The sequence below is a fragment of the Melopsittacus undulatus genome, chromosome 1, assembly GCF_012275295.1.
Source record: "Melopsittacus undulatus isolate bMelUnd1 chromosome 1, bMelUnd1.mat.Z, whole genome shotgun sequence".
Taxonomy (NCBI): Eukaryota; Metazoa; Chordata; class Aves; order Psittaciformes; family Psittaculidae; genus Melopsittacus; species Melopsittacus undulatus.
Window position 1 is genome coordinate 18872295 of NC_047527.1, and position 27769 is coordinate 18900063.

Below are 27769 nucleotides of genomic sequence, written 5' to 3' on the forward strand. Positions count from 1 at the left end.
AAACTTACGTGAATTTGTCAAAAGCCCTTAGCAGTTGTATGCAATAGGGGCTGGAAAGCCATGCATGATTGAGGTCATGCATCCAGCCAGTTTGTAAGATGATCCCTCTGTACGGAGCCATCAGCCATCCCTAGCATAGGGGCGCACTCATACACGCATTCCTGTCAAGTCATCTTGTGAAAGGCTGCTTGCTTCCAGCTTGGCTTGAAAGTGCAACCTTAATAAAACTCACTGAAGCCTGAGAGAAAATAGCAGTTCTGCAGCAGATAGTGTAGGGGAAAGAGACTGGGATATGCATATGCAGCTGACTAAAGCAGGCTACATGCTGGACTGTAACAGAGAGGAAACAATAAATCTTAACTACTATGCAATAAATATTCCCAATTTTAACTAAGGAATCTATCCTCATAGTGAAATTAAAAAATCAACAGTTTATCCAAGCTTGATTACCAAAGTGCTCTTCTCCAGTCCTTTTTCCAAAGACTTCAAGGGAAATTAAGAACAAATTTTAAGAAAGACGAAGAAAAAGTTTTTGTTAAAGCAGGAAAGGAAAGTAATAATAACATGTCAGTTTTCCTTTCCTTTGCTTTCCTGGCAGCGATTCTTCCTCATATAGGCTGTAATAACCAGCGTCGGGGTTCAGAAGCCAGTGGGAGAAGATTTAACCGGATTCAGCACGGGCAGTGCACCTATACTTTCATTCTGCCAGAACAGGACGGGAACTGTCGTGAAAGCACGACAGACCAATACAACACAAATGCTCTTCAGAGAGATGCTCCTCACGTGGAACAGGATTTCCCTTCCCAGAAACTGCAACATCTGGAACATGTGATGGAAAATTATACTCAGTGGCTGCAAAAAGTAAGTGTTTCTTTTTTTCATTTCTCACTAAATGGATTTTTTGGTGACCCTTCTGCTATTCAGGGGTTTCATTAGTTTCTGTGAGAACTTAGGTAATAAGGATTGACTTAGTCGTGGCTGTGTAGGGGAGAAATGTTTCAGCCAGAGTGCACCATTCTTGGTGACATTGCTCTTGGGAACAGTATTTTCCTGTTGTGAAAGAGGCAGCTTCTTGAAGTTTTATCTCAAGAGACCAGGGATGTTTGTTAGCCAGCGAGCACAAAAATCCTCCAGAGACTCTAATGACAGAACTTACTAAGTATTCCTGTAAACTCTCTTACAGCTCACAGCTTTAGATCACATGCCATGCAGGATACCTGCTACTCTGACAGCAAATGGGAACATTAAAAAACCCCAGCATTTAAAGGCACTGAATTAAGAGCATCATTGTTCCTCCCTAAATAGATCTATATCAACTGTTCTACACAGCTAATTGCTGGAAAGAAAGTAGAAAGTATATAGGCATTCACAGTCCTAAAACATCACAGTAAGTTTTTTTAACTGTGTAGGTTTCACTGGAGTTCAAACAGCCTGTTTTAATTTCTGTATGTATATGTGCATTCTGTCATAGAAAGGGAAAAATGGGTTTGGAGGTGTAGCGGTAACTTAGCAGAAGTAATTACTTTTAACAATTTGTGCAGTAGTTCTGATTTTCTAATGAACTTTTCAGTATTTTATGCATGAGCTGAAGTTTAGGCTTGAGAAGAGAATATGTGAATAATTCCACTCATATGAGCAGTCCCATTCACCTTAACAGGATTACTCACTTGTGTAAAATTACATACCTTGCAGGATCTTTTCAATGCCTTGGTAATGAAAATTGTCTTTGGATAGCTGACCAGTAAAAATAAATAAACAGTCTTTGTATATAGTTATTTGTAATATTCCAATTCTCACACTGGCATTTTGACCTGGCAAAGCAGTAAATTGAGCAATTGAGGGATGTAACTAGTTGTGTAAGATAGCACAAGAAAACTACTGTATGTATTCTTTTGAAAGATATATTATTTAACTCTAACACAAGTTTGTCCTAAGAATGAGCATCCATAAAAATCTAGGGAAGACTTTACTAGGTGAGCTAAAACTTCCTATTAGCACAGTTAGTTACCTGTGTTATTCACAAGTTTTGTTTCATACAGGCAGTATACAAGACAGAAATATGTTAAAAAGCATATGCAGTCATTCCCCATCCCCCTAACAATCCTAAGTCTTTAAAGAGGATTTCCTGGTCTCTTGGTGAATTAATTGTGCTCGTTGCATATCTGGCTTTAGCAAGAGAGAAAAGCCCCTGTCAGTAAATATGTAACTGTAAAACAAAATATAATCAAGCATTTTTTTTAGACTACTTTTCTTTTTTTTTAATATCTTAGTCTGCTTTGGGCATATAATCCTGGAAATGAGAGGATGCCTTCTGTAGAGGAAAGCATTTCTTAAATTATTTTACTATACCTTGCGAGGGCTGAGGCAAGCACTAAAAAGAGGAAAGTTGTTATTTGTGTTTATATACACATGATTTTACTTGAGCAAAGTGCCTGCTGAATCATGCTTATAAGACTTATTCTGTGTTTGTCCACTAGAGACTGAACTAAGATCACTGTTTCAGTGTGAGCTGAGCATGAAGAAATACGAGCCTCTGGAGTGTGAATGTCTGAGTTAGGGTTAGTCCTCTCACACTTTGGAGGGAAGTGATTAAACAGGTAGGAAGCCCAATGAAAGGGGTTTATATTTGAGGACTGCTTTTTCTGCAGCGATTGTTAAACATGCTGTGGGCAGACCTTTCCCCCCTTCCTTCCCAGCCCCCAGGCCTCTGCTCCCAGGGGTTTACATAAAACTGGGATTGTGCACATATCCCCATGTGTCAGTTTTCCCTGGAATGAAAGGACTCATTTCTCTGTGCAATGGAGTATGGCTCGCTCTGAACAAATGAGGCTGATGCAGCTCTATTATAGCATCTCTGAATACTGAATTTGCTTTGTTGTTGTTGCCATTACAAAGCATCTCAGCCATAACTCATTTCCTTTCTAGACAAGCATAATGTTGAAGTGCAATGAATTTATTATGTAGATAATTCACATATCATTTTTATACTCTGCATTTATTTCTCTCCCTATATTTTTAATATCAGATGTAGCTGCTGCTACACTAAACAGTATTTTACAAGTGCACCTGCAATGAATAAAGTAAGGAATAATTTATGGTTATAGTTCTATGACTGGAAGTGAATAGCTAGAATAAGACATAATGTTTAGGAATTTGAGATATAATCTGACTTACATAGTGGAAGTAGCTTTATTACTTCAGGCTATATGTATAACTTTCATTAAGATTGTCCATAGGCTATGTTTGAGTGACTTGTTTTCTCAGCACAAATGATAGCCTGCAATATTGAAAGACTATTTATTAAGGAAGTTTGGGGAAACACAGTTTGCTTAACTCTGTAGCATCTTAAAATGGTTTTCTTTGATATCTAGACTGGCAGATTTCTAGGAGCAAAGCAAGTATTAAAGTAAAATAAGAACACAAGCTCGAGTGAAGATAAAAATGTGCTTGTCTGGGGAGCCAATTACTGGCAATTAAGTCCCAGCCTTGTCCACTGTCATTTGCATATCTATAGTCAGCTTAACAGGGATTGGTTGGCAAATCAGGGACCCAGCAAAATGCTCTGCACAGAAACTATTCGGAAGAAGATGACTTGGTAAACATTTTTAGAGATTTTCCTAGAACTGTTTATTTTAATACCGGATAGCTTTCCCCATTGTTTAAGCTTGCGTTTCATTTCTGCAATATGTTTATATTAATAGTTCAAAACAAACAGTTCATCACATTCTCCTTCTTGCAGTAACTGACTGGCACACGTGACACTGTTTGGTATGTAATTGCAGTGTCTAAGTATTGCCAAAGAGGAGTTACATGAAATGTTATCATCGTGTCTTGCTTGGGAACTTTCTGTTAGTCAGCTTGTTGAACCCAAGGCGTCAATGGACTCTGTATACATTTAGAACAGCTATATAGATGAGTTTTTCACATACTTATCCGTCAGTCCAAGCAGTAGTAATAGTTGTTATTACAGTAGTGAATTTTACATGATCCACTCTTTCTTTTTTTCCTGATCATCGCCTTGACAGAATAATATAAAAGTTTAAAATTAACACTTAATAATAATATACAATAAGAAGCTAACACAGCTGTACAAGTTTGAGTGAACCACAACTATTCTGTCAGCCAGATCCCAGACTTAGATTTCTTAGATTCTAGGTTTTCTTCCATTTTCTCTACAAATATTGATGGCATCACTAGACTTAAAACAAATAAAGAAGCTTTCACTCACTGCTCTTTGCCTTCAAAGTACCTGTTCTCTCACCAACTATATATATAAAAGAAGTATAAAATGATGAGCTAGTTTCAGTCATTAAAGAAAGAAATTATGAGCAATTTTTTTTTCTGGAGTATCTGTAGTCATTTGATAGTCCACTTTAAAGTTTATTCTTCTCGTTGTTTTGATAAATTATTTGTCTATGGTATTCTTTGTGCTCTCTGTTCCCTATTTTACAGAAGTAAGATCACAAGTGCTCACTTGGGTTTTAAACATGTAAGGAATCTAGGTTTTGAAGAGGACCAATCATTGTATAGAAGAAAGTAGCTTTTGGAAAGACTGGTCTCCGTCACTGTGTGCTCTGGCTCCACTGAAAATCTGAAATAATAATAACAACAACAACAATAATAATAATAATAATTTGCTTATGTGTGTGGATTGTGCCTTGGATTTTATATTGTTTGCTAAAGATGAGAAAATTGCTTCTATGTCATTCTTGCTGTGAAGCTGTGTGAAAATACGACAGAGCCTGCCCTGAAGAGGGCATATCTAGATATGTCATAATATCCTATGAATCAAATCTACATTAATAAAAGGATGGAGGTGGCCATAGTGTGTGTAAAATTTTGTCACATTAAGAAAGCAATATTCCCTAGTTGAATGAATACAAGAAATAGTAAAAATTTTATTTATGCTTATGTCTCACTGGATATTTTGTAATGCAGCATATGGCCATAGAGTCCACATAACATTTGGATGTTAAGTGCAACCAGGAGATCCATAATGAGCTCCTGTTAATTTTCACAAATAAAAGCAGATAATTGGATTTGGAATCTACCACTGTTCTTGTGCTTATATTACTGACAGAGCTGCGTGAGAAATGGCTTTTCAGTAAATCTTTCATTTTCAAGGTGGACCAGGGCTAAAAGGAAACAGTGAGAATGTTTCATCCAAAACTGGCCAGTAGCCTCCTAATTGGCATCCAGCTCGAATCTGGATTTCTTGTCTAGACCCAGAGGCTGTTCACTATTTTAGTACTCCTTTTTGCTTCGGAGTCAATGAATTCTCATATCCAAAACAGAGCCTCATCCTAGTGACCTTTGAAATGCAGTTCTCACAAACAAGCTTTGAAAACATTATGGGATTCATATTCAATACTTATGTATTATGTGCAACTCAATGGTTAAGTATATAAAAATGGAATTTAAGGAGCAAAAGTAAGTTTATGGAAACTGATTCTAAGAAAATTCACGTTTGAATGTAAAACTGAAATTGTTTATTTACCTCTAAACAATCTCTTGGGTAATAATATGCCTGCATTTCAAAGCAGTATTAATTACATTTCTGAAGTCATTGGGATAATTTGAGGTACCAACAAGAAAGGGACAAAACTTCAAATATGGAAATGCCTGAAAGTGTTACATTTATTTGGGGGATATCCAATTTTCCAGTTGTAGGGGTTTTTTAAGAAGCAGAAGGGCAGTCTCGTATATGCCACATTTGGTAGAAAATTACTTAAAAAAAGGGTATTTCCCAAGCTTGGACAGAAGGTTTTACATAATGTTCAGTAGAACCTGAATATGTTTGTTTCCAGTGATGACAGCTGTAATTAGGAACTTTCTGGTAACAATAAAATATTGTATTTATTAGTCATCAGAACTGTCCAACCAACATGCCCAGTGGGAGATCTCATTTAGAGCACTGAGAGCTTTTCTAAATGAAACTGATATAAAGTAAATTGCGTGTCATTTTGAGGGTGCTGAGAACTCATCGTTCCCATTCACTTCTGCGGTTTGGAGCCAATCTTCACAGAGCTGGGTGCTCTGTGAAAAAAAAAAAAAAGGGAAAAGAAAGACAGCCCATGTGGGAAAAGTATGGAGCTGGGTATTTTAAGTCTGCATCATCCCACCCAAACTTCTGGCTGAAAGCCACTGATAACCAAGATAGGTTTTTCTTTGCTGTGGGGAATTTCTCAGTGCTGTGTCAAGAGACAGTAGCAAGCCCAGAGGAAGAGCCAGCCATCTGAATGGTCTTGTGGAAGTCCCTGCTTCTCTTCATTTACTCCAGGGAAATCTTGAGCAGCTCACTTCCTGATTTAAATGCCTCAGTTAAATGGGATAGATTTAAGCTTTACTTCTATCCATGGCTGTAGCACAGACTTCCCTAGTGACTGCAAGAAAATTGCAAACTTCAAGAATTTAAGTTTCCCTTTTCTAACACAAACATAGTACTACTACCTAATTTCACAATGCTGTTGGGAGGCTTAATATGTTATTCTTTGTGTTGTTTTTGGAGTTTTTCTATTGGAAGGTATTTTGTGCTATTAAGAGTTTATAAATTATAATAATACTTCCAATGTTTACAGGAAATGGAGCGAGATTGAAAAATCTTTTGGAATAAAATTAGTTTTAAAATTAGCAACTAAATTTATAAACAATAAGCAGATAAGCACAATGATTATTAACCTATATTGTGAAGTATATTTTGCAGGTTGCAGTTGAGCAAATTGATTGTATATGTCCTTTTAACAGTGAGAACAGTCCTTATTCTTGCAGTATTCTTCAAACACATTAAGCAGCTTCTGCTCCAAACTGTATTAATCTAAGATGAATAAGACATAGTCATGTATGGATTCTCAGGAACACCAGTGAAGGATGGCTAGATTTTCAGAGCTATTGTTACCAGCAATTTTGAATAAACTTCTCAACATCAAAACTTAACTCACTTACATGATTTATAGGAAGGTGAAGATCCTTAACAACCTGCTCATACTCATCTAAATTTATGGTTCAGCTTAGTTCAGTCCTCTTCTCCATATTTGCAAGATGATGCAAACAATGAGGAGGTAGTAAATAAAGACCTTCTAGAACCAGTATCAAAATTTTAGCTGTGCTGTGAACCTTATCTTCAGCACCAGCAGCTCAAATGTCTTAAATAAACAGTCTTGGTTTAAAAGTTTTCCCGGTAGCATAAGGATTTCCTCTTTTGTTAAAGGGTTGTAGTTTGATCAGGAAAAGGAAATTGAAATAGTTTCATATTTCATATGAAGTGTTCTTTTTCTTATGAAACAAGTGTACTTTAACACAAGGTTATTCTTGTGAAACCATATGTGCATATTTTAGACAGTGTTATGAAACACCAGGGTGGTGAATATACACTTGGAAGGGTAACTTAGAAATGCTATAAATTGTTGAACATTTGCACTACATTCCCTTTAAAGTTCCTGCACAAAAATCAAGCTTTGCTTTTCATTACCTTAGTTAAGAATTAAGTTAATCTAAAACACTGTAAGTCACTCCGAAGGTGGAATCAGAAGTCTACCTAGGGACTTCCACCAATTTAATTATCCCTACTTAAAACTCATGCAAGCCAGACTAGTGTAACTTCCTTTTCTAAACAAGACTAACAGTAGGGCTACGTTCAACATTGAACAAACATATGGGTACAGCCAGTCAAAGCAAGACAGGTATATGGTCAGCTGGAAAAATGCTCAAGTTGCATTGTTCTACATTTGCAAAAATGTTTTGCTTTCAGAATTTAACCAAACCAACAAACCAACCAACTAAACAAAAAAAAATTAAGACAATTTTTTAATCCCCCAAGAAAACCATATAGAAAAACAGAGTCACATGACTGAAAAAAAAATTCTTATACTGCTTTGACAAGCTTCTAGGAACAGAAATGAAAAGAAGACAAAAAGGAAAAGGTAGCAGAGAACTATGCTAATTTTATGGTGGAATAGGTGAATAGGTCTTTAACAAAGGTACTTTAAAGGTCTGTTATATGGTAGTACATGATCAGTTATATGAGCTGTACTACTATTATAGGCTGAAAGTGCAGTTATAGTCTTCCTGTTGAAAAATCTGGGTTGAAGACCTCTGAGTAAAAAGTAGCTGATGAAAAATTCTGCAAGCTCTGCAGAATTCCTTGGAAGTCTCATGCTGGTGCATGCATGTGCACACACATATATATACACATGCATACACACAGATATGCATTTAGATTTTTGGAGTGTTTGGTGTAACATATGCTAAAATCTGTTTCTAAGTGTTGTGGCTTAAATCCATTCTTATATCTTATACCTACTTACCTGCTGTCAATCTGTTGTTCTCCTAGAATTGACAAGTTGGCTCAAAAATAATAGAAGAGTTGGCAGCAAGATAAAATCTTGTGTATTGTACATGCATTAATTCTCTGTGAATGAGCACCCATGCTGTGTGGCTGGTAAATTATGTGTGCCTTTGCTTTTGTTCTTTATAGAATATATATGAAGCAAGAGTTTCCATATGTTCTGGAAAAAATATTGGACATTTGTCCTTCCCATCCCAGCCATGTTTCTGTCCTTATATGTGCCTATCCTGCAAAACAAACATGATTATTCTTTGTGCATGCACAGCATCTGCTTCTTCAACAGGACTTGGCATAAATATATGCTAAAATTTTTCATCACGTCTTCTGGGAATTTTTTTTTTTTTAGTAAATTCTTGCCATTTGTCATGTTTTTGCTAGTTTTCTTGCTGCAAATAATGTGACAGGTGTCCCTTCCGCAATAGGAATGTATGGGAACAACCAAAACCCACTTGTTCCAGTTAGCAGAATTCTTTTCTGACTCTGTTCTGCCTGAGGATTTGGGTCCTGGCATTCTTTCTTCTCCCTCTGTACCAAGCAGGCAAATAGGTTGAGAGATTACACTAGAGATAGGATAGGCTCTTAACTTTCCTGCCAGGAAATTAAGGCAAGACTAGAGAACTGTGGGAGAAAAATGGGAGTCTGAGCAGAAGACCTTAGAAGGCAATTTGTCTCTTTTTGACAGCACGTCTTCTTTCACACTGGAGCACGGATGATCAGATTGGTACTAATCAATTGTGAATTCAAAAGCTATTTCTGCTGCAGGCTGGTATGCAGTTTATAGACTGATCCTGCCTTTTTTCACATCTGAACTTCCTTTAAAGGCTTTCTGTGTGCAAGAGGGTTTTCTTGAAAGATACTATCTATGTTATGAAACTTCTCTTTTAGGAACAGCACTGTTTAGCAGGCCAGGCTTTCAGTTTCCTCATCTGTGATCCACACCAGCCTAAATCTGCGGAGTGAACTTGCAAGGCTTCAAAGAGAAAAACACTGGTGCCTGCCCACTATTTTAAATATACAACCAACTTGCAGGCTTTATCAAAGACTCTCCAGCCTTCAAGGTGGGGTTCTTACTTCCTGACTGTAGGTGAAAAAAAAATCTGACTCTCAATGTGTCAATTTACTATTTTGAAATGTGTTTTAATATTTGACTTTTAATACACTCCAAATCCACAGAACACATTTTAAATGCCCAGAAAAATGAAAGAAAGAGTCCTAGTGAAATCTCTAGAAATGCTTTTATATATATCTTCAGGTCTGTCATAGCAGGCAGGCCTGCCTCTTGGATCATATTATTCATGAATGATTTAAGGTTGTCAGCCTATGTTTATAAACATTTATTTTTCTTTCTGAATACCTTGTCTGTAAATATAGTCTTACACAGCAGAGATTTAGGAAAAAATAATATAGTTGTTGTTAAATAATGATTTTGTAAATTTTTTTCTAAGCATTGTATTGAATGAATTTTCAATTTGGATGAAACCACCTGTGGCTCTACTTAAATGTGCTGATTTTTACTTACGTATGTTTGATTTTCGATAGCTTTAGCAATAATTATCTTCTGGGAGTTTTAGTTCTCATGCAGAAGTCTTTTGCAGGAAAAAGAACTGTATTAAATAAAACTCTTTAAAACTCTCCCATCAGGTCAGCATGTGGGTAAAGTGAGGATGAATCACAGGGTCATTTTCATGCCTTTCTCTTCTCCCTTCTGAGTCATGCATTTATGTTTCAAGAAGACAAGCATCTTCAGATAATTATCTTACTATAAGAGCACTAGTTCTAAAATCCTAATATTTTATATGAAAAACCTGTGTAGAAATGGCTTGATATTTCTGAAATCTCATAGGAACACTATATACAACCTGGTTCTCTGAAGTCTCCTCCAACACCAAAGGACTCAATGAAGACTGCTACAGCCTTTGAAAATTCGGTATTTATATGCAGATAAAAGTCTCTGAAATGAGTATTTAGGATCACTGCCATTATCATTTAACTATTGAGTATATTTATTTGTGTCATAGTTAAATATTTACTCTCTACAGCCTTAATTCATCATGAAATTCCTGTGGCTTTGTAGGCCACATCAGCAAGTCAGCACAGTAACAGGCAGCCCCCAAACCATGATGCCTTTGGTGCTGTGCCTGGAATTTTGAGGATCTGCTTAAAGGGAAAATTGCTCAAAGAGGTGATCTAATCTATTCCTGAATTAACTATTCCTCTTTGTTCCTTGGATAAAGCTTAATACTTCACTCTGTGTGTGACTTACCATAGTAGAGATAAATGATAAAGGGCCACCTATCTTTCCCGTGTCATTTCTATCCTGTTAATAGGAAAGGCCATCAATGCTGCGCTAGGAAGTTTTTCTGTGTTACTATATTTGTGTGGAGGAGATATGGACTGCAAAATTCTTAATCACTTTAGGCTGTTAACTACAGAGGTGATGATTAAGGTTGCTTCCCTTCACATTTTTCTTGAATGATACACTTTGATCTCTTGCCTTTTCCAAGAATTCTGTCTAATACAATAAATATCCTTTTGTATATTCCTCTGACATAGTTTACCTCCGTGACAACATTCAGTTCAGCTGTTATGGCTTCTGCCTTCATGTCAGTTGTTAAAGAATTACTTTGTACCTGTTGCAATACCAGACTTTTATGCCAAGAACCATAAATAAGGCAATTATATTTGCAGAGGCACATGAGGCAAGAGGAGTTCCCCAAGTACCAAAAGTTACCATTAAGGTGAAGGATGATTATGCAGAATAAATTTAATAATCATTGGTAAAAGGTAATTTTTTATGATTAGATCTGCTTGATGATCTATTTTACTTGATTTTACCAGTCACAGTACAGCACATGGCTCTGCAACTGAGAAGTATCCAGTTGAATGAGTGATTTCAAATCTTTATTAGTTGATTTTTGTTGAGAAAGATCACTTGTTTCACACTTCCTGAAACCAGGTTATTAGTTGAGGTTCTGCATTGAATCTCATTGGCAAAATGCTTGCACATCCTTGCATGTTTACATACACTGTTCTGTGTTTATGCAACCATGACACCATGTAATGCTTGCGTAAACTATGTGAAATATCTGCAATGAATTTGTGTAAAATGTAAATGCAATAACAATATAGGTAGCTTCTTCAAGTGCTTTTTGATGATTTTTAATTCCATAAAATAGTTACTGGACAGGTAATTCCAAAGGAAACTGAAGGTGAGTTTGTTACTGCAGACTATTGTCTCTTGGAAATGGTCGTCTCAGACAAAGTGTAAGGGATCTGGAGAAAAATTAGAAAAGCTAAATATAAGGTAGGAGGTGGGGGTGGTGCTTCAGAGCAAGAAGTCTCTCTATTTGAGGCTGATAGAGGATTTTCATTAAGACTGACAGGAAGGGTGAAGGTTGCTGTTGTAATCCATAAATTTGTGTGCTGCCCAAGGTATCAACATGGCACTAAAGCACACACGATAAGATAGTTGTCTTGCAGTGACAGAAATGTCTGAAATATTACTTTGCTGTACAGCACAGTGTTCAGTAAAATACTTTGGAACAATGTAGCTGTAAAATGTTTATGGTCTGTTTGGCCCTATTAAGATCATAATACTACATATTTCAGCAGTACTACAGTCTGCTGAACTAAAACACATCATAGTTGAGGAAGGTTTTATTTAAAATGAGACTGTTTCATTGTTATAAAAAAAAGAACAGATTTTTCCCCCTCTAAATTTAAGAAAGCAGGAGTGAAGCAAAAAGCTGCTCAACAGCATGTTTTAATGAGGAAACCATAAATTCTCCATATTTTACTGGCTATTAATGTATCTGAAATGCAGACAACCCCCAGCTGGAATGCTGAGTAGAACCAGAGTGTGATGTGTGGCAGTTAAGGTAACCAACGTGTTGCTCTCTTGCCAGGAATGCTCTTGCAACCATCAGTGACAACCTCAAAAGTAATATTGTTTTCGCTGCATATAGATGACTATTAGGTGAAGAAACAATTTACTAACCTGAAGCGAGTACCATGTAGAGTCCGTGATGAGTCAGATGTCAGAAATACTAGAAAGACATTTGCCCAAACTTGTCAACTTCAGATTTGCAAGATCAAAGGACTTGACACCAAAAGTGCCAAGGGTTCTGTTTTGAGTGGTTGGTACTCAGAACTTTCCAGGAAACATATAGCACATGACAAGCTTTACCCCTATAAATTAAATTGCTTTCATTTCAAGGTGGAGGGTGTTATCATAAGCACATAGCTGCTTTTTAGTAGACTTCAGCAAGAGGTAAAGCTGAATGGAAATTACTCTGGTACTCTGAACAAGCATATACCTGTTTTATACTTTTGGATAAATAGATGATAATAGGAAGTTCAGAGAATTCCAATAGAAGCCTTCCTGTAGAGAACAACACCAAAACAATTCAAAACATCAGATAAAGGTGAATTCTAATTCCTTGAACAGTTCAACTAGGGGATCATATGGCCCTAGATAAATTTTTCTTTGCCGTACATGACAACCATTATGACACATTCTGTACTGGCCACCAGTAAGTCTTACAAATATATAATAATAATAATCATAGAATCATAGAATAGTTAGGGTTGGAAAGGACCTTAAGATCATCTAGTGTCATGGGCAGGGACACCTCACACTAAAACATGTCAGCCAAGGCTCTGTCCAACCTGGCCTTGAACACCGCCAGGGATGGAGCATTCACTACCTCCCTGGGCAACCCATTCCAGTGCCTCATCACCCTTAGAGAACTTCCTCCTTATATCCAATCTATAATTCTTCTGTTTAAGTTTCAACCCGTTACCCCTTGTCCTATCACTACAGTCCCTAATGAAGAGACCCTCTCCAGCATCCCTGTAGGCCCCCTTCAGATACTGAAAGGCTGCTATGACGTCTCCATGCAGCCTTCTCTTCTCCAGGCTGAACAGCACCAACTTTCTCAGCCTGTCTTCATATGGGAGGTGCTCCAGTCCCCTCATCATCCTCCTGGCCCTCCTCTGGACATGTTCCAATAGTTCCATGTCCTTTTTATGTTGAGGACACCAGAACTGCACACAATACTCCAAGTGAGGTCTGATGAGAGCAGAGTAGAGGGGCAGGATCACCTCCTTTGACCTGCTGGTCACACTCCTTTTGATGCAGCCCAGGATACGGTTGGCTTTCTGGGCTGTGAGCACACTGAAGCTGGCTCATGTTCATTTTCCTTCTCAAGTCCTTCTCCACAGGGCTGCTCTGAATCTCTTCTCTGCCCAACCTGTAGCTGTACCTGGGATTGCTTTGACCCAGGTGTAGGACCTTGCACTTGTCATGGATAAACTTCATGAGGTTGGCACCAGACCACCTCACAAGCATGTCAAGGTCCCTCTGAATGGCATTCCTTCCCTCCAGCCTATCAACAGAACCACCCAGCTTGGTGTCATCAGCAAACGTGCTGAGGGTGCACTCAATGCCACTGTCCATGTCACCAACAAAGATGTTGGACAAGACTCGTCCCAATAATATTTAATTATTGTTATGTATACAGTGAGTGTATAAATTTTGCATTTGTTTATATGGTGTATATATATATTGACTTTTAAAGTGTAATTGATGTACCAACATTAAAAATAGTTATAAAATTAAATATTGACAGAAATAAAATAACTTGTCTGGAATTCAGGTTCTTAAAACTAGGATTACTGATTGTATTTCTTTAATGCTAAACAGTAAGCCAAAAAAGCAGCAACTGTTACCCTTTACCTTAATGCCTCTCAGTGTTCACCACAAGGAAAATAAAACCCAACAACTGCATTGTGAATCCTAGGATTTAAAAAAATGTTTCACTTATCCAGGATTTAACACTCCTACACATCTTGGAAACATCTACTAATTTGGCCACTGACCCCCTGGGGTATTTCCTAGAAGCAGAATTGAGCAAGACTGAAAATGATTTTTTTGTACTGTTATGGGAATAAAGATATAACATGAATTCTTGATTTGTAAAATATGGACCAAGTGTGACATCTTTTACCTTTTTGTGTATTTTTAAAGACTACTTCAACATTTTCATTTATTATTTTGTTAACAAAATCATGCAGAGCTCCTGAAATTACAACCAAAACTCTGGTCTTTTGTCACTAAAATTAACCTTTTTTTTTTTCCACCACGATGGAGCAGTGACAATATGTTTTAATGTAAATTTCCCATTTTCATTCTTAAGTTTCAAGACAACACCTCACTCAGTGTTAGTTTTGTCAGTGTAGTTTTAAATGCTGTCATTTTCACTTCTATCATAAAATCCTTCTAAAAGGCTTTAAGGAAGCTGCACCAAGATTGTTTTTAGAATACTATTCATAATGGAATACAAGCTTTTTATTGAAAGACAGCTTTGCATCCTAATTCAGAGTTCCTCTGTGTTTCTATCAGAATGGATGTTAATTTTTGGGGTTGCTTCTATCAGGCTTAGTCTGACATTGATATTGCATTTACCAGGTGTTGCTAGCATAAGCTCTTACCAAAAGTTATCTCTAGAGAAAACAATGATTTCCTGTGGGAATGTGAACCCAAAGATGGTTTTCAACACATTCCACAAACTCAAACCATTATCATTAAATAGCATTTGAGAGAATTAGAAACTGAAAAAAAAAGTCTCTTGATTCTCAGTCAGAGTGTGATGCTGATAAATCGTTGTGGAGCTGGGCCCAGCGCTGCTCATAGTGAATCAGCAGTAAAAATCTGAGCTTAGTTCCTCTCCAGGAAAGGACATTTCCTGACTTCAGGCGTGGTCATCTGAAGTCGACCCCCTCACCCTCTCCTTCCCCTGGTGCTTTCAAGAGTGGCAGAAGTTCCAGGTCTACTTTTTGGCACTGGTTTTCTGGATTCACGTACTTCAAGTTGCCTCTGCCCTAATGTAAGGGGATTTCTTAATGGTAAGAGACAGACCTTAGCTCTGTCCAGACAAACCTATTTAGCAGAACAGGAAATTCCCAGATGGTCAGGAGGAATTTTAAAGGGCTGGAGGGGTATGTTGCAAAATGCTAGCCTAGCACCCATGGAGACAGAAGTCTGTTATTTATAGAAAAGCAGAGGCAGAAAACAGATTATGTGCTTCCTCACAATATGCTCTACAATTCCTGCATTGTGTCAGCATAAATTTGTGGGATACCACATCAAGAAATGAAATGATAGAATGGTCTCTATCCTCAGCCAGTTCTTCAGTCTGTGTGCCTAGAAAGATACCAGCTAATACTATGTGCAGTGTTGGTTTTATAGTACTGAAAAGAACAGTTTTAGAAAGCCCTGAAACAACCTTTCAAGTCAGAAATCATGTCAATGGCATCAGTGGAATGATGCCAATGTCAATTTGCTGCAGCTGAAGGAAGACTCAAGCCCAGTCTGTGAGAAGCAGACAAACTCAGATTTTTTTTTGTTCAAGGATAGGATACTGTGTACAGCTTTTATTATGTGCTCAGCCTTCTACCAGTATTCCCCAGGCCTAAAAGTGGGATGCAGGTCTCATGAGAACAATTTTATAAAGACATTTTCAGCATTTCCTTTTTCATTCACATCAGAAAAAATATAAATGCAACTTGGCCTATCTTAGTTTTGGGGATTTTTTGTAAGTCTTCCGCTTTTCAGTCCCTTAAAACACCAAAGAACTGACACAGCTTTTGAAACAGAAACACTCAAATTGATCAGGAATATGATCTTAATTTAAACCTAGTCTCAGATTCTGTCTGGCCTGTATTTTTAGGGGACATTTGAGTTTTCTGTGGTCTTTTTGCAGAAGCTGGGCAGTAAATGGTTTTGTTTCTTTTCCTGAAACGATTTAAAATAGAAAAAATCATTTTGATGACACCTCTGCAGAATATTTGGGCATTTTCTCGAGGCATTTTTGTGTCAGAATTCTTATGTAGTAGATGTAAGCCAGTTAGAGACCTTCCAACCTGAGGATTTGAGACCTAAGGTTAAAGTAAACAAAAGGCAGAAGGCAAGAACTGCAAACCAAAAATTTGTGGTTATCTGCCAAGAGGTTAGAATTCTTGATTAAACAAGAATCTGTACCTTTTGATAAATTTATTTATTAATAAATAATCTTCATTTTATATATATATATATAAAGATTTTTTTTCACAAACTGAAAGAAAAATCACTGGAAAACACTTTCCTGCTGATGAGAAAAATCAGCAGACTGCTACAAAGTAACTGTCAGGATTGTCATGAGTGAAAGTGGAAGTACGTTCCAATATTATCTTAGGATATGAAGGAGAAGCCTAAGTGTAGTATCCATGTACAGGCACAGTGGAGATGTTAGAAAAGGGATGTGCTTTATTGGTGTCCTCCTGTTAACCGGGAACAGTTCCTTCTGCCACTCCTTTTTTTTTTTCCTGAGGAATACAGAGCGAATATGCATGTGGAATGTTGTTGATGCAGGAAAGATTATGCAAACTCTCCCCACTGAACTAAAGGCATTTGAGTTCAAAGAGAGCTATTTGTAACTTTTCTTCCACTGCCCTGGTTTTTGGTTTAATTAAGAAAACTAATTTTTAGCTGGCTAATTTAGCTCATGTTAAAGGAAGAAAAAAATCATCAATCTACACAGCAAAAAGCTCTTATAGCAAATATGTTGTGAAAAAAAATAAGATCCATGCTGCACACATTATAACATTTTGTTTAGTCGTATACTAGAAATTCATCTCTGGATGTTAGAATCACAGAATCATAGAATGGTTTGAGTTGGAAGTGACCTTAAAGATTACCTTGTTCCAGTGCACCTGCCATGGCCAGGGACACCTTCCACAAGACCAGGTTGCTAAAAAAAACATTGGCTAATTAACCATGGGCTAAATTCATAGCTGCTGTAATGTGACGCTGCTCAACCTAGATTAGTGGAATGGTGTTGATTTAAATCAGCTAGGCATCTGGATGCTCATGCTTATGTCAAAACCTCATTCTCAGTGTATCAAAGTCCATGCCTCCTTGATGAATTTACCTGCTTTGTTGAATGAATGCTAAACTGGCCAGAGCTCCTGTGTACATCAATGCTATTTAATTTTCTCACTCAGTTTCCAAAGTGGTCGGGTTTTTTTGTTTTCTTAAGAGACCAGCTCCGCTCATACAGCCTGATGTACAAAGGGGCAGTGATGCTATGCAGCAGTGTATCCTTAACACCACCCCTGGAAAAGCCAAACCATTTGATGCCTACTTTTGGTTGTCAAATGAATTATCGAATCACAGAATGGTTAGGGTTTGAAAGGACCTTAAGATCATATACTTCCAATCCCCAAATCATTAAAGAAAGCCATTGCCTATTCTCAGCAAGTAAAACCCTTTCCTAAACTGAAACTGAAAAGATTTTACGTTACAGCCCATTTCTTCCCATTGCTGCAGGGAAGTTATGGAAACATCGAACAGCACTAACTTTTAAAATGAAAACTAAACCTTGAAATTTGTTGAAAATGCCTTATAATGTCCTGTATAATTTATTAGCAACAAAATCATTCTCTATGGGGGTTAAATGTGATGACAAGTAAAATATAGAGCATATGCTACCTTGTATGAATCATTCTAGAAACTCATCCAAATGATTGATGAAATGTGCAGAACTGATATTATTTTACGCAAAGAATGTATGTTGAAACCCTTTATTTAACAACCAGTAGGAAAATTATACATTTTAACAGTTTTGAAGCCAATTTTTGTCTTCCTTTCAATATATCTTTTTGAAATTTAAAGGTTCTTGTAAATTCATAACATGAAAGTGTGTCAGGAGAAAAATGTAAAATCTGATCTTCACGGGGGCTGTAAGAACTACCCTTGACATCAGCAGGACAGGTGGATGTTTAGTGTTATTGAAAATCTATACATATACTACATTTTCAGAGATGACTAGTAATCAGGGTGCACAAGCTGCAATCATCATCACTTAGGAGCTGCAGAATGAACATCTGTCAAATATTATACCTGTTTAGAAACTCTGAAGCTCTCCAGAATGAAAGCAGTCCCAGATCAGACAGTACTTAGGGCCATCTTGTGACTAAGTTAACAAAGGTAACAAGCTTCCGTATTGTTACCAAGGTCCTAGGTTGCAAATGAAGGAGTTTCCATCTTGGTTTTTGGTATTCTGTTGTGGTTTTCATTTGGTTTTCCAACCCATAATCCTCATGATGACTACACAAGCAGGACTTCTAAACTCTTTACTAGTCTGGACATTTTGAATGAATCTGCCTTACATAAACCTAAGACAGTTAGTTCACATATATATGTATGCTCATCTATTTGCCTGGTTCTTTGCTTCTGAGATAAATTTGCTTTGCTTGCAGTAAGCCAAGCACCAGTATGTTCCGGGCTGACCTGCCTGGAAAAGTTTATGACCTTTTTGGAAGAAGGGGCAGGTAACACAGGAGAGCCAAAGCCCAACTAGGACATAATCTGGCTACAGCTTTAAAAGATAATTATGTTTCTATAAATAAATTAGCAGCAAAAGAAAGGCTAAGGAGAATCTCCATCCATTATTGTATAGGGAGAGGAAACAAAGGATGAGGAAAAGGCTGAGATACTCAATGCCTTCTTTGACTCGGTCTTTAATACTAAGACCAGTTGTTCCCCTTGAGCTGGAAGACAGGGACAGGAATTGGGATGAAGCCCCCCAGAATCTAAGGGAGAATGGTGCTGCTACACCTGCTACAACACTGACACAAACAGGTCTATGAGACCATATGGAATTCACCCAAGGGTTCTGAAGGAGCTGACAGAAGTGCTCACCAGACCACTTTCTGTAATGTATCAGCAGTCCTGGGTAACCAGGGAGAACCCAGTTGACTGGAGGTTACCAAATGTGATGCTCATCTACAGGAAAGGATAGAAGAAGTATCTAAGGAGCTACAGAACCATCAGTCTGACCATGGTGTGGGGTAAGGTTATGGAGCAGTTTATCTCGAGTGCTGTTATATAGCATGTACAGGACAGCCAGGTTAAAAGGGCCAGTCAACATGGGTTTATGAAAGTTGGCTTACCATGGCCCAGCAGTGTGCGCAGGCAGCCAAAAAGGCCAATGGCTTCCTGGCCTGTATCAGAAATAATGTGACCACTATGGCCAGGGCAGTGATTTTCCCCCTGTACTTGGAACTGGTGAGGCTCCACCTTAAATCCTGTGTTGTTCTTGACCCCTCACTACGAGAAAGACATTGAGGTGCTGGAGTGGGTCCAGAGAAAGACAACTCTGATGAAGATTAGGTGAAGTCTTATTAGGAGCAGCTGAGAGAACTGGGGTTGTTTATCCTGGGAAATGGAAGCTCAGGGGAAACCTTATCACTCTCTACAACTACCTGAAAGGAGGATGGAGTAAGGTGTGTGTCAGTATCTTCTTCAAAATAAGAAGCAAAAGGACTAGAAGAAATGGCCTCAAGTTGCATCGGGGAGGTTTAGATCGGGTATTAGGAAAAGTTTCTTCTGAAAAAGTTGTCAAGCATTGGAACAGGATGTCCAAGGAAGTGGCTGAGTCACCATCCTGGAGGTATTTAAAAGATGTGGCACTTAAGGACATTGTTTAATGGTGGACTTGGCAGTCCACCAATGGATTGATGATCTTAAAGGTCTTTTCCAACCTAAATTGTTCTGTGATTATACAAATAATAGTCCTGCGGAGAAGGACTTGGGGGTGTTAGTCAATGAGAAAATGAACATGAGCCAGCAGTGTGCACTCACAGCCCAGAAAGCCAACCGCATCCTGGGCTGCATCAAAAGGAGTGTGACCAGCAGGTCGAAGGAGGTGATCCTGCCCCTCTACACTGCTCTCGTGAGACCTCACTTGGAGTACTGTGTGCAGTTCTGGTGTCCTCAACATAAAAAGGACATGGAACTATTGGAACATGTCCAGAGGAGGGCCAGGAGGATGATGAGGGGACTGGAGCACCTCCCATATGAAGACAGGCTGAGAAAGTTGGGGCTGTTCAGCCTGGAGAAGGCTGTGTGGAGACCTCATAGCAGCCTTCCAGTATCTGAAGGGGGCCTACAGGGATGCTGGAGAGGGACTATTCATTAGGGACTGTAGTGACAGGACAAGGAGTAACGGGTTGAAACTTAAACAGCAGGGGTTTAGACTGGATATAAGGAAGAAATTCTTTACTGTGAGGGTGGTGAGGCACTGGAATGGGTTGCCCAGGGAGGTAGTGAATGCTCCATCCCTGTCAGTGTTCAAGACCAGGTTGGATGAAGCCTTGGGTGATATGGTTTAGTGTGAGGTGTCCCTGCCCATGGCAGAGGGGTTGGAACTAGATGATCTTGAGGTCCTTTCCAATCCTAGCTATTCTATGATTCTATGAGTTAGTTCTAAAATTGTTACAAAATACAAATGTTTTCAAAGGGATTTTTCTCTACACAGAGTTTTGGACTGAATTCCTCAACACACTTATGTTGTTTGATGCATATTTTTGACTTGGCTCCCAGGCAAAATGTCATACATTGCAGATCAAGTAACTATGACAATATGGATACTTAATTGACTTTTTATGACTGAATCTGATGTTGCCACATGTTTGCCTAAGCTGTCATTGTGTGAATTTTCAGACACATGAGGAAAACCAGTGTGGTTTTATGCATTTCTATTATGTGGATATTTCCAAACTTAACACGTTTACTATACTGTGTACAGTTTTAGATGACTCTTCATATGCTCCTGCATGTTTTCTACTGTAGGTCTTAGAAAAGCCGTGTTCATATAAATATTTAGAATAGCGTACTCTTGTTTTATTGACAATGTTTTCAAACATCTTGTAGTTTGGAAGAGCTAGCTTGTTAGGTCAAGCCACTCATCTCTGTTACAAAGCATGTAAGGGAATGAACTATTAAAATACATAAGCACAGATAAATTTTGTAAAAATATAAGGAACTTCAGCAGTAAAGATATCACTCCACTGCTGAGTAAAAAACACATCAAATCTTCTGTAGGGATAAGGAATAATAAGAAAATTCCAAGGAACAATATTACTATATCTGAAAAATTGTAGAAGGTTTTTCAACTAAAGATAAATGGTCTGGTTTTATCAATACCTCAAACACTCCTTGCAACAGAAAAATACACTTTTTAATGAACTTGTAAGATTATTTCTATTTTAATATAATTTTTATTTTTATAAATGGTATGGAAAGTTAATATTAATTTGATTTTGATTAATTTCTCTCAGTGACATAAGATATTTTCTCTTTCTTGTAATACTTACTGGAATAACCACTGGCCCTGCTTCTGTTTCTGCTTATGCTGGCTGTAGATCAGTATAGCATCTCTGAGTTCAACGAAACATAACTACAAGCAGAGCAGGCATTGTTTTCTTTTGCATATGTTCACATGATTTTAAACATATGTTTCCTAGCATATTCTCAAGTTAAATTGTCGCTAACTTCAGTGCATGCTTATTTTTCATTTTTGTTTTACTTTCATGTATTGCATTTGTTGCCCAAGAGATCCATAGCCAGCTGCAAGGCTCCTTCCTTGGGCAACGCCCAGAAGAACTTAAATGAATGCAGCTAGAAAACTCCATGAAGGCATCCAAAGATAACTAGATTGCCTGATACAAGGGACTATGATGAGAAGTGGGATTGGGCGCGGTGAATACAGTCTGAATTAACACTCACTACTAGCACAGGAGACTTTGTGAGTTACTACAGATCAGCTTTCATCTGGGGATAGACTAACTTCTGGGAAGGTAAATTTTTCTCTCAGATATTCACTGTACCAGGGAGAGATTGAAAAAGTTATATTTTCCTTTTATTTCAAGACAAGATCCAAAGACAATTTGACACACTTTAGCATTCCTTTGGCACAAGAGAACTCTTCAGATACATATATAATCTTTTTCACTTTCAGATTATGATCCAGAATCACTTAAATTATGTTAGTTGAGCACAGTATCTTGAAGAGTAAGATACAAAAAGGATTATGTCCCACCTAAAAAAATCACAAGTGCTGTAAAAAAAGGATATTGAATGAAACTTAAAACATCTGCAGTTTTGAATGACAGAATACATACTTTGGAAGATTCTCTTTGTCACATTTTGTTTATTATTTACTGTCACGGAATCTACTTGTACTGACTTCAGAAATAATATTAGCTAACTGCATTACAAATGTGAAAAGAAATCTGTCTTCAGCACAGACTGATTTGGTTGAAAATTGGCACGTTAAAGTAATCAGAAATAATGTGGTAGAGTGTGCTGCTTAATTTTTCTGTGAGAAAATACATATATTTCTTGCTGATAATAAAAATTGAGGCATATAATAATTTTTGCGTAAGCACTGACAAACTTATATGTATCCATCATAATAATACCAAATCCTATTTACTTTAGGGCAATGTATAACTCTTAGTAACACAATTTTATTTTAATGTATTAAGTATTATTTAATTTAATTTATTTAGCATAGTTTTCTCTCATCAGTAAATACTATTTTCAGTCTATTAGATTTGGTGGAATTAATAGGGTAGTTTAAATATTGAATTTCCTATCCTTCATCTCAAGAGGCTATAAAGCAGTAAGACATGAAAACGCACTGAGCTTCAACACCTCTGCCAAATATCCAGAACAATTGGAAGATGAAATTATGGGGGCCTTCAAGAAATCTGATGAAGGATTTTTATAGGGACATGCAGGGACAGGAGAAAGGGTAATGGCTTCAAGATGAAAGATTAGATATTAGGAAGAAATTCTTCACTCTGAGGGTGCTAAGGCACTGGAAGAGCCAATTCTCATTCTATTATTCAGGTAGTTTCAAGAATTTTCCAAGATTTTAAAATTAGGTTTCAGTTTGATAAGGAATCATCACTCATAGTTATCTGTGAAAGGAAATGCAATCCTGGCTCAGAAACAGCCAGTCTGATGAGCTGGCTTTGTGCCTCAGATCTTGGATTCCCTGAGATCCCAGGGTGCAGAGGAACTAGAGAGCCTAGGAGTCAAACCTCACCCAAAAACCTTGGCTCTTGGATGCTATAGCTCCCACGAGCTTTGAAAATCCTGGCTTAATGTCTGTCCAGTCTGAAACTGAGCCAAAACTTGCTAACCTTGGAAGACCTGGTAGTCTGGACCTTTGCAGCTGGAAATCCCAGGACTTTCTGGGTCACAGGTGCTTGTAAATCCCCTCAGTGGCTCTTTGTGGAAATGAGAGCCTGGAAACATCTTTGTGTTGGGCCACAAAGAAACCTGGAAATGGAGGTGACAGATCCTGCCTGGAAAGTAAGTTTCCATTGCAACTTTATATTTGGACTCCTTTCATGAAATGTTCTTAGAACAGTAGTTTAGAACTGTTTTAAGGGAAATAGTTCTGGATCAGTGTTAAGCTTGAAAGGCCTTTGCAAGTTTTTGGATGTTTTGCTCTTGGAAATACTGGTAAGTGGAAAAAGCATTTGAGGTATCTTGCAATGGCTCCAGAAGTTTGATTTCAACTCTTGCTCCAGATTTGCCCTAGAGAGCAAGATTTGTCCCTGATTTTTGGTGATCTCAAGGTTATTTTCACATAAAGGTATATGCAAATGTGTGTATAGTATGTGTTTATGTTGGAATCCCACAACAATCATAATTCTACTGCCCCTAAAATCAGCTGGAATTTGGCAACTGATTTCAGTTAAAACAAGTTAGATGTTCATTCAGAAATAAACAGACTCTTTTGGCATACTGAGCTTGTATCTTTTCCTACAAAGGCAACTCTTTTTGCCTTTTAAAACTGGAATGTGGTTTGTGTAATTTATGGACATAAACAAAAAATGAAAGAATTTCAGAAAAAAAGTGACATGGTTGTTAGGGTTCCAGTAATGTAGATACACTCTGGGGGTTTCTTTGTTTGTTTTGTTTTGTTTTCTGAAAGACTAAAATACAACTCTAGTCTCTGGCTACAGATGCAGAATGTTACCCTACCTTAGCACTTTGAATTGTCAGAACATAATGTGGGTGAAAGTTACTTTTAGTGACAAGATCAGAGGTTTAAGTTCAATATGGATTAGCCTCTGACCATTCCAATGCTTACTGTATCTTATTATTTAAATGCTTGTTGGAGAAGTGTAGCAGCTTTTTTATTATGAAAATTCTCAGCTAACAAGCATATGGGAAATGCATTTTTCCTTAATGTTTCTTATACTCTTTTCCTGAGGAGCCAGGAAGCTTGTGAAACAGTCTTTCTCTCATACTCTTGCTGTTTTACCAGGCTCTGATGTTGCTGAACTTTCCAGTGCGGGATCTTACATGAAAGGCGGAAAAGAGGCTAGATGTTGTCCTGCTTAGTCCATTCTACTTGGACTTTTGGGACTTTTGATCTGCCAGGTAGTGACTGTTTGTATAAAACTACATGTCCTGACTTCTAGTCCCTGAGGGGTTCTCCCAGGAAGTACTGGCATTGCCATCTCTTTTTTAGGAAAAACTCTCTCTCCATCCCAGTCTGCTGCTGTCTCTCAATCCTGGCCTAAGTCCCAAACTTGGTCTCTCAAGCCATTTTCTGAGAAGTAGGAAGAGCTTCTGAAGAGGAGCTCTGTGTGACCAGACAGGTCTGTACTTTAGAAGCATCTGCTGCAGTGGCAGAGGACTTGGTTAAACCCTCTGCTTAATTATGTCAATTATCCCTTCTTAACTGAAATAATACTTTTTACATAGAACAACCTTGGAAAAAAATGGTTAGAAGCCCAATTTTTATTTTCAGGCATATTATTAAAATTCAGCAAGCAGGAAAGCAATTAAAAATATTATGAGGCACAGAAACCAATGCAAAGACCCAACACTTAAAAATGGGTAGAGGAAAAAAAAAAAGAGGAGATGTTGTGGTTGAGTTTCTATTGTAAATATTTTTAGCAGTCAAAGCAAGCCATGCAGGTACTGTTTAGATCAACAAGAACAGAGATGTATTTGTTGCTCAGTAGAGACCTCAAAAACTGCATGTCACAGTATGCAGTTACTAAGATGGATATGAAAAGGAAACTTCAAAGTAATATTTTTTGGAAAAGATCATATTAAAAATAGCTAAATGAAGTGTCTCAGGTAAAGCAGAAACTATAATGTGGTTTGGTTTTTTTAAACATTAAAATTTAATGCTAAAAATATGCTTATGGTTCATTATGGTCATCTTTTAAACAGAAATACCAATGGACATTAGTTTTAAAATCACTCAGGTGACTATAGGACATCTGAAACTACAGATAAACATATAGGGCCCATTTAGTGAGAGTGACAGCTAAAACTAGAGTGACTGTTGTGGATCCAGGATTGCAATCAAGAGTAAATGTAAGGACTAGTGATAATATTAAAGTCCTCCTCCTTTGAAACAGGTTCTTATAGTTCTGACTAGTTTTCTCTTTAATGGGAACTACATTCTTCTAGTTAACAGAGAGATAACACAACTCACAATTTACTATTCAAAACCAAAGTAACTTTGTAAACTTTCTAATGGTTTAAAAAGACCCATTTAAGAACCTTACTCTATCTGACCTCTATGGTGGTAATATGTGAGATAGAAGAGCAAATGTTCTCCTGCCGAGAAGGTGCTTGAGGTCTCATACTTAATGTTAAAGTGTTGTGCTCATTGGACCAATTTATAAAGATCTGAACGATATCAACACAGTTTTGGCATAAAATAGAATATATAAAACATAATCACAGCTTTGTAAGAATATTTCTTTCATGAAAACAATGTATTTGGGCTCCTGATGCCAAGTGTATATAGGCACATCTTTTCAACTTACAATTCAAACTATCCAAACACCAAAAACAAGTGAAATATATTTCTGTACTGTACTATTTTCTAATAAATAATAAGTACCATGTCTCAAGTGCTAGAACATAGGCTCAGACTCTGGGTTCAAATATTATTCTCAAGGCTATATCTTTATTTTTTCAGTGCTTAGGATATAGATGTCTATATGTCTCATTAGATATGATAGATAATAATGTATAGGTAATAATAGACATAGATATATTATAGATAATAATAATATATATAGCTGATCAAGCAGTTAAAGAAAAAAAACTGATTGGAAAACATAAAAGAAAACAAGAGGCAAAAATTAAGTAAAAACTTAAACTTTTGTGACAAATTTTGTAAAACTCTGCTTATTTGTTTTTCTTTCTAAAAATTGTTATTTTATTCAAGTTTAACTTCTGCCTGCCTTATAGACTGTTGCAAATCACATCATCAGCAAAAGTTATTCAATCAAAATAGCAATCACAAATATTCCTGAGAGCTTACTTTGGGATGAATATCTACATTAATAGATGTCAAAGTATTTGATTATCATTAATTGGATTTTAGAAAAGTTTACAGTTTAAGAGGGCCTGGCTTGGAATTCTTTGCATTATTGACAAAGTTTCTGTTCTGCTCTCTGTCAGTTGAAATAAACAGCCAGAAAATATGCTTCTCTGAAGCTGTTTCCTGTAATAAGTTAAGGAACATTAAAGGAAGAATGTTAATTTTAGGAAATCCCTTTATAAATTTTGTTCTGTAAGTCACCAAAGTCTGAGAGTTAAATCAGATTTTACTTCTGATTATAATGGAAAAAATAATAAGCTTTTATTTTTGTATCATGCTGATATGACTGGGAATTGGGATTATTTAATGTATAGATGGCACATAAACAACTAAGTCAGTGAAGGACATGGGTTACCATGAATATACATGATTGCTGAGGAAAATAAACTCAGGGCTTTGGGGGAAACTGGGGTAACCGGTGAAGTAGGTGGTATGTCAATAAACAACAATAATAAACTTACCTGTTTTTCAGAATGACATAGGTAAAATGTATTTTGTTTTCTCTTATACAACAGAATTGAAATATTCTGTCACAAAAAACTAAACCCTAGCTGCATCTTTCTTAAAAGCTAATAAATGTTTATCCTTCTTCTTAAGTGGCTGATTTTTAAACATGAACCAGCATGTCCTTACACAAAAAGTCTGCCACTTACAATTTATTTCTCTTGCAGGATTTGAACAGAAGAAACACATTTTAAATGATATAATGGAAGAATATAACACTGTAGGTCACACAGATTGGCTCATACTCATTTACAGTCATGACCTGTCATTGAAAGAGTCACAATATTTTCCATTATAAACCTCCCTTGAACTTGCTCTTTCTTTTTTTTTTTCATTCATAAGCTAATCCTCATGGACCACAGATATTTATGCAGATTCATGACTATTTTTTAAAAATATGTCTTATGTTAGATGACATTCTAAAAATGTTGTAATTGGTTTGCACCTGAAAGTGTGTTGTTCATGTGTCCCTGGTACATTTGGCCAAGGAGAAGATTCATTCTTGGGGTTGCCTCCTCCACACCTGCTAAAGCACTGGGACACTCAGTCCTGGGCTGTGTCTAGGCAATGAGATATGTGTGTTCCACATATGCTCCACAGTCCCAGCCTGCTGCTGATGTTCCCACTGAAGGTGCAAGTTGAACATAAGGACACCTAGCTGCAT

General features: G+C 37.3%; 1 protein-coding gene across 2 annotated transcripts in view; it reads left to right on the forward strand.

Annotated features, from left to right (window-relative positions):
- The first annotated feature begins 281 nt into the window (after window positions 1-281).
- The window catches only part of ANGPT1 (angiopoietin 1), a 163436-nt gene continuing 135948 nt past the window's right edge, over window positions 282-27769 (forward strand). The window contains exons 1-2 of one of the 2 annotated variants that reach the window (XM_031050547.2): window positions 282-861; window positions 1472-1501. In XM_031050547.2, the coding sequence (XP_030906407.1) occupies window positions 565-861; window positions 1472-1501 (327 nt within the window). In that variant the 5' untranslated portion in view covers window positions 282-564. The remainder of the gene's footprint in view (window positions 862-1471; window positions 1502-27769) is intronic. The other variant, XM_005150920.3, reaches the window with a different exon arrangement.